The sequence below is a fragment of the Erigeron canadensis genome, chromosome 7, assembly GCF_010389155.1.
Source record: "Erigeron canadensis isolate Cc75 chromosome 7, C_canadensis_v1, whole genome shotgun sequence".
Taxonomy (NCBI): Eukaryota; Viridiplantae; Streptophyta; class Magnoliopsida; order Asterales; family Asteraceae; genus Erigeron; species Erigeron canadensis.
The window spans coordinates 38,991,242-38,999,500 of record NC_057767.1 but is presented as its reverse complement, the minus strand read 5'-3'; the positions used below and the strand labels follow the sequence as shown (position 1 = coordinate 38,999,500).

General features: G+C 34.6%; 1 protein-coding gene across 1 annotated transcript; it reads left to right on the top strand.

Moving 5' to 3' along the window:
• Positions 1–207: 207 nt before the first annotated feature.
• Positions 208–4,792, top strand: LOC122608697 (PHD finger protein ALFIN-LIKE 1-like). The gene is made up of 6 exons (XM_043781789.1): positions 208–443; positions 546–578; positions 914–1,136; positions 2,850–2,973; positions 4,195–4,432; positions 4,557–4,792. The coding sequence occupies exons 1-6, from the start codon at positions 353–355 to the stop codon at positions 4,571–4,573; spliced, it is 726 nt and encodes a 241-aa protein (XP_043637724.1). The 5' UTR covers positions 208–352; the 3' UTR covers positions 4,574–4,792.
• Positions 4,793–8,259: the final 3,467 nt, after the last annotated feature.

The window sequence follows — 8,259 nt, the reverse complement described above, 5'->3', positions numbered from 1 at the left end:
TTATTATATCTTCATTCTCTCTCTCCCCCGCAGCAACTTCAGATTTCTTATTTCTTATTATTACTCGTATTACGAGTATTTAATTAAAACATATACTCTATAAACAAATATAAATAAATATTATATTACTACTTTACTTGATCTGTCTTCAGTCAAATTCACTTTTTTTTTTTTTTTTTTTTTTATCTTTTATCTTTTATTTATATATATATATATACGTTTGTATATATATAGACTTCTGAGAAATCCAATTTTACTATTATCCGGATCCGGATCTTGATTTTGAAATTTCTTTTTGAAATTTTTATTTAATAATAGTAATAATAATAAAAAATAAAAATAAAAATAAAAAATGGAAATGGGTTCAAGCCCTCGTTCAATTGAAGACATATTCAAAGATTTCTCCGGTCGTCGTTCCGGCATACTCCGTGCTTTGACTTATGGTTACCTCATTTCCTAATATTTTTCATTTGTTTTCTTTAATAATTTAAAGTTGCTAACTTTATAATTATTAATAAATTAATTTAATTATTTTTTATCTGCAGATGTTGATGACTTTTATGGAATTTGTGACCCAGGTAATTTCATAGTTCAAGTAAATGCAGATCCATTGAATTGGAATTCATTTTATATATATATGCTATTACGTTTGTGTTATATATTATAACTTATATGTACATGTGTGCAGAATTTAGTTATGATGTTTAGTACATTAGTCAAATTAGTTCTTACTTAAATTCCTATTTACCTTTTTTTATTTATTTAAAGGAAACAGATTTTATAACGCAAATCTTATTTTAAACTAAATATGGTAAAAAGTTGAGGAGGTAAATTATGAAATAAAACTAGTATAGGATGGGGCTAATGCTTTATATAGCTGACCGCCTACATGTGATTGTTATGGTGGTTTCAGAAAAAGAGAACTTGTGTCTCTATGGACATCCCAATGAAAGCTGGGAAGTTACTCTTCCAGCAGAGGAAGTTCCTCCCGAGCTTCCCGAACCAGCTCTTGGAATTAACTTCGCAAGAGATGGTATGAACCGCAAAGACTGGCTCTCACTTGTTGCAGTTCACAGTGACTGTTGGTTGCTCTCCGTCGCTTTTTATCTTGGGGCCCGTCTAAATCGTAATGAAAGGTACTTGCTTTGCGTATTTACTTTCTCTAGTTGATATATGTGTTTATGTTTTTTATCCAACTCTTTACATTTACACGTAAAAGAGGAGACGAGGATTTTCCTGTTCAGGTTATCTGGGAGGCCCAGTCTCTTGACCCAGGCGTTCGTGGCCTACCTGGGGTATCCCATGGCCGTTTCCGAACCCTTCCTGGTCACCTCCAGGATGTACTGTTAGTATAACATAATTAATTATCAATCAATATATTGATCTAATGAGCATGTTCGGCTGCACTGTAAGTTATTGTGTCTCATCAGTAGCTAGAATGTATGTGGCCACTTAATGCTTGTTTACTGTAAGGTTTTTTGCTACATTCTAACAATTTTAGCAGATTTTATATATTATTTATTGATACAAACATGACAGTATCCTATCTTTCATGATACACCATACTATCTTTCATGATACACGGAAAAATTGTTCATGGTAATTGAAATCGCAAATTTTGTGCATTCGTAATCATTACTTGAAATTAGTGACCTCAATGTTGGTTCGCAAGTTTTCCTTGTTTGGGTAATTTTGTTTGTAAATGTTTCGAACTTTTGTTTTGAAACGTGATCGATAACATACTATATATACTAATGGTGTGCCAATTTTAGTAGTCACATATGTTGGGGTGAAGGGAGATAAGAGCAATGGTCCTTTATTTCTGCTTAAACATAACTCTATATTATATAATTCATGTTTGAACAAATACAGAAAATTTTGTCTATAAAAACGAACAGAGCAAGATTTGGCATTATCTTGCAAGGGCTGTGTTCTTCTTAGCACGATTTAGTATCATCTTGGCACATTATGTAATGATCAAACTCTTGCTTTTACAGAAGTGTTTAGGCTGTAGCATTCTATAGTTAAATTCTTGCTAAAAAGTAGAACAAGCAAGGTTGAAAGGGGCGATTAAATCCTCAACTATGTAACATTTAAGTAGTTCTCACTAACAAGTGTCGAGTCTTGCATGTTCTTAGGGGGTGCCTGGTTGGAGGTATTGAGGGGTAGGGAATGGGAAAGGGATTGAATAAACATGCTTGGATGAAAAAATCAAAGATAATCAATGCTGTAAACTGGGTAATGGAGCATTACCCAATAAATTGGGGGTTAAGGGATTGATTACTTACCACTCTCTTCTTCTTCTCCTTTCTTTGCCCAGTGTGTGTTGGAACCCATTACCGCTGTCCGCCGCCCGACATCACAGCCATTACCACCCACACAACTCCACCCATCCTCCAGCCGCTAACACCCCTACCACCATCGGAAAGCAAGAACCGGAAAGATATGGTGGTGGCTGCCGGAGGTTACTTCCGATCGGTAGTGTTGATGTGTATTATTAAAGAGATCCAAGTCAAATGTGTTGGAGTTATATATATATATATAAATTATATTTTCTGCAAGTGGGAGAAAAAATGCAAAGTGATGAGAAGAAAACGACTAGTGCTTTATCTAAAAAGACAACCAAGCAATATTAATAGAGTAATACTTTCATTGCATTCCTATTAACTTTCCTATTCCCATTACCCTATCCGAACCAAGCACCCCCTTAGATCTTCATGTTTTTGGGTTTCATTTCAATTTTGAACCTGATATCAATCTTTTTGTCTTGTCTCTAGTTAATTGTGGCCCCTTTGACAAGCCCTGTATTTCTAAGAACTTATGTTACTGTTTCTCGTTTTGTTCAACAGGAAGCGTCTGTTTAGCATGATTAATGATTTGCCCACTGTCTTTGAAGTTGTAGCAGAAAGGAAACCGGCGAAAGATAAGCCTAGCGCAGCAGAAAGTGGAAGCAAAGCAAAGGGCAGCACAAAGGTGAGATTAGTTGGATGTACTTTAGCAGGTCTATTAATTTGGTTAACCATATTATTACTTAAAAAAGTATTAGGGTTTTTAGAATCAGCAAACTAGTGACTCATAGAATCAGCAAAAACTATATTATTACTTCAAAAATCTTAGGTTTGTTAGTTGACTAATCTGTCATTTTGTAAGTCAAAAAGAGCGATTCCTGTGCTTCAATGCTTCCTGTATTTGTAATTGTCTGGGAGGGAAAGTTTTGCTTGCAATAGCCGAATAATGTTAGATCTTCCGAAACTTCAGATTCTTTTAAGAAACTTGTCAAAAGAGTAAATGATGATGAATGTTGTAAGTGACTGATTTTCATCTTCTATCAGTAAGATTCAAGGTAGAATCTGATCCCCCATTTTGCCACTTTTAGATTTAGGAGAATTTTAGGATCAACTTTAGTCTGTCAGGAGGACATCAGCATGTTTCCAGGTATGAAGTCTTTGACTGTGTTCCTTGGGTTTTGCAAAGAGTGTATCCCCATGACTTGAATCCTTAAACTTCTGGTCAAAGGACTAGCATTTTTTTCTGGAAGGTCATGAAACTAATCCTGGCGGGTCATCTTCTGCAACTAACACATTCATGCATAACTCAGTCGTACACTTGTATCGCACATCCTAATCGTGAAACAAAGATAGCTCGATCTTTAGAATGGCTGAATGGGTGGGACTACTTGGTTAACACTCTATGCACGTGAATACCATCATACCCCTGAAAGGTTAACTTTGTAGCATAGAAACACCTATATATAAGTTTATATATATATATATATAATATAATTTAATTTATATACATATATGTATGTATGTATGTTTACTACGCTGTATCTTTTGTGAAAAAAAATGTTACTGAAGTAATCATGATTGGAAATCCTAGATCTATTATTTTTTACAACTCCTTACTATTTTAGCTTGATTATGATCTAATTGCATACAAATTATCAAGTACAATGCTAATTGGGAACCAACATAAAATTTTAGTCAAAATAAGCAAGACATTGGGGAAGAATTCAGTCTTCTTTTGAGAGCCATTTTTGTCCCCCAATGATGCTTCATTCAACTTTAGTACAATAATAATCAAATCAAGCAAATACTTGAAGTCCTAATCCCTATTTATAGTCATGCTTCATTATGAATATAATGTTATCTATTCGCTAAAAGATACAAGCATAACAAAAAATTTTATCTGCAGAGATCAAGTGATGGACAAGTGAAAAGCGTTCAGAAGCCAGCAGAAGAAAGTTACGAAGAAGAAGAGGATGAACATGGTGACACACAGTGCGGCAGCTGTGGTGGAAATTACAATGCTGATGAGTTTTGGATCGGCTGTGACATATGTGAAAGATGGTATCATGGCAAATGCGTAAAAATTACCCCAGCCAAGGCGGAGGGAATAAAACAATACAAATGCCCTTCGTGCATGAAACGAGGTAGGCCATAGTACTCACAAGTGAAACAAATTTGAGGAAAAAACATTAACAGCTCAATATGCCATATTACCTTAAAAAAATTTGTCTGTAATGTATTTTTTATCTTGCTGACTGTTCATAACAGATATTCAAAGTGGTTGAAATGCACACCTTTCACCCTCTGGATCCTTGTTCTCTATGCTGCTTATATATATATATATATATATATATATGAAAATCTCGTTGATTTCTTCGAATCATTTAAAGCTTTTAATATGATTTAGGAGTGCATTATGTTTCTAGTGCAATTGGTTATTGTACAGTAGTACATGCTGCCTTGTTTAACTGGTTATGTTAATGATCCAATTTATATGAATTAAAGTATGTAATTAGTGTGGTTGTGGTTGCATGATTACGGCTGATGTCTTCTGCTGAAAGGCATGATGGCAGAGTAGTCTGGCTTTGCATAAAAAACCAGTATATATCCAGGTTTTTATTGGTCAAAATTGTTACGCTTCACTTTGGTAGTCATTAGTCAAGAGTTGAGAGGTATCGTTTTAGGATGATATAGATATCTCATTCTGTTTTCTTATATTAAAGTATATAAAATTAAACATCACCTTGCACTGACAGCGTTTTAAAATTACTGAAAAAACATAAGGGTAACTATCATTTTACTAACTACGAGTATGTTTAATAACAATGGTTAATAATCCGATGGAGTGGTGGTCAAATATCTTGATGTCTACACAAAGGTATTATTCAAGCCTAAAATTTTAGTCAAAATAAATAAGGCGGGATTGGGACGATACCGGAGACGGTACCGGGAAATCCTGTAGTTCGCGGGATTTTCCCGGTCCCAATCTCGAAAACAATCAAATTCCAATACCGGTCCCGATCCCACTTGGGACTCGGTACCACTTCCCGGTACCGAGATCCGGACGGTCCCGGGACGGGACTCGGGATTTTCGGCTCATCCCTGGGCTTGAACCTCCTAAATAGTGATCACAGGATGCCCAATGGGTGCTAATATCTGCGCTAAAAAACTCGTCCTCTTTTAAGTAATTGAAACGTTTTCAACTAATTAATATTGATTTGCCTTATAAATTCGTGCATCCACTATAGTGTTTGATTAGACACATTACCTGGTTGAGATTATAGGTCTAACTCAAACGTTAATACTGAAATCTGTCTCTCTCTCTCTCACATACACACACACACACATCGAAGCTTCTGTAAAAATACTAGTTATTGTGAAATTGTGGATGTATCTAGCTAGCACATGCACTTGGGTGAAAGTTTATATAGCCAAATAATGCTTATGGCCATTTTTTTTGTTTAAATAATTACATTAAAAAGGTTTTCTGTAAATAAAGAAACGAAGGCAAGATAAATTAACAATTAATATAGAAATCATATATACAAGACGAAATTCAAAGAGAAGTAGTAAAACTCAAAATCATGAAAAAACAAAGCCAATTGATCGGTAGAGTAGATGTCCTCGTCGTCATACATGCTTGCGACTTTGTAGAAAAAAATAGCGAAAAATGTGACTATAAGTTAATTCCTAGGAAACATCTATTGTATGGTATTGTATTGGTTTATTCCGCAGACAAAAAAGCAAAACGTTATATAGACCACATCGATCGATCGCCCGCCTTGTATTTGAACGATTAATTCCTAGGAAACATCTATTGTATTGTATTGTTTCTGTTTTTTCTTCTTAATAATTACAGTAGTTTGTTTTGTTTTATTAAGCTAGCGAGCCCGCCTAGCTAGCTTCCTTCCTTCTATAGAGAGGTAGCTAATTAAAGTAGTAGTAGTTAGTTTTGACTTTCGCTTTGCTTTTGTGCAATCCCGGGCTGAACGGGTTTGCTCCAAAAGGCAAAGCGTATATACATGCATGGTCAGAGAAAGTATTAATATGTTGACGTCATCATCAGATCGTTGTCGTGATGGTTCGGGCGGGGGGAAAGAACGGTTGAAATGGACACAGGAACTTCATGATTTGTTTGAAAAGGCAGTTAATCAGCTCGGTGGCCCTGATAGTAAGTACCTAATTAATTTATTTATTTTTGAAATGATGATCATTAGCTCTGCAGGTTTGTTTGTTTTTTTCTCAGTAAGTACTAATTACTTAAATAGATGGAGGATGTTAGTAATTAATTTGTATTTGGAAAGTGATTGATTGATGATTAAAATAATTTGTGCGTACGTATAATATATAGGGGCGACACCAAAGGGCATATTGAAGACAATGGGAATCACAGGACTCACAATCTACCATGTCAAAAGCCATTTACAGGTCTCTTATCATATCTCGCTCCCCGGCCTCCATGTCAAAAGCAGTAGTTAAGTTATTCATTAATGGATCAACTAGTCAATACATACATATATATCCCGTACGTTAGGTTTCAACATTTAATTAAATTTTACGCTTAGTTCTCAAGCAATACATATATATATGGGCTAGTTAACTACGTACAATAAAGATGTTAAGCCAAAATTAAATTGAGATTAACGTACCAAGGGGTAAATGCGATCAATATATCATTGTTTGTTTTTCAGAAGTACAGGATGTCCAAATTCATGCCTGAATCATCACCCAATAAAGGTTAGTTTTAATTACAGTGCTGATCGAGGAACATACACATTAACACACACACATATATGATCGAAAAGGCAGGTATGCGTCAAAAGATCCATCGAACCATTTTGAAAGATATGAACAGAAATTGAATTTTCAATAACTTCTTCTTAGTTATATATATATATATATGTTAAGTTAATAATACAAAATTAATTAGTACGTGCAGGAGACAAACTTGAAAAGAGAAGCATTTCTGAAATATTTCCGAACTTCAGCATAACATCGTGAGTTGCATGCATATAGTATTATTTACTCCCACATACTCGATCATCATGTTGGTTTATATAACAAATTATCATATTAAATTACAAAGCACGCAACAGAAGATAGATTTATGTAGTTAATTAATTAACCAAGAAAGAAAGCGTGTACCTTTAATTGAAGATCAAAAGTAAGAAACTTTATTGAAAGGTTTAAAGTAAAAGCTCTCTACGATTGCACACACGACACTAGAATGTATGCGTGCTAACACTTGATCACGAATTCACTGGCTTCTCCTTTTTCCTTGCTTTGATCGAATCACCAAGAACCCTAAAAAGGGTTTGAGAATTTCGGCCACTTGAACCGAAAGAGAGAGGGAGAGAGATTTAGGGTTTTGAGAAACCTTAATTGAATGTGTGAAAAACAATTAACCTAGCCCTCTTTACATAGGATTAGAAAACTTGATGACCAAGTTTAGGGTTTATAAAACCCCTTTCCTTCTCCTATGTGGCCGTCCCCTCTAGAGAATATTCTAGAGGATTTGCTAATTGTTTTCTTAATTACAATTATTTCCTCCGTTAAGTTCATCAGTTAAGTACCGTTAACTATTAACATTTAACAGACGAACGTTAGATTTTCGTGATCTTAATTAATCTCTAAATTACATTAATTATATCAATTAATTATAATTACATTTGTGTCGAGACGTGTGATCCCGTACGCTTAAATTCTTTCCGGACATACGTTCATTTTACGTGATCATATACTTACAACTCCCACTTGAGCTCGTAATAAATGAAGGTAATAACATTGGTTAGCGTCTATCAGCACGCCAATGCTCCCGGAAAAATTTAAGTATAGTTTCTTAAAGTATATTTAAATGGTTAAGGCATTTATCATCCCTTTGTTTCAGATACCTTGTTAAATTAATTAATTAATTATAATTACATTTGTGTCGAGACGTGTGACCTCATAGGCTTAAATACTTTTCGGAAAT

What these genes read in the sequence shown, in the direction of transcription:
- LOC122608697 (XM_043781789.1), top strand. Translation starts at nt 353, where the DNA reads ATGGAAATGGGTTCAAGCCCTCGTTCAATTGAAGACATATTCAAAGAT. An exon ending in TTATGGAATTTGTGACCCAG is followed by an intron (nt 579 to 913) that starts GTAATTTCATAG and finishes TGGTGGTTTCAG; the next exon opens with AAAAAGAGAACTTGTGTCTC. An exon ending in AAGCAAAGGGCAGCACAAAG is followed by an intron (nt 2,974 to 4,194) that starts GTGAGATTAGTT and finishes TTTTATCTGCAG; the next exon opens with AGATCAAGTGATGGACAAGT.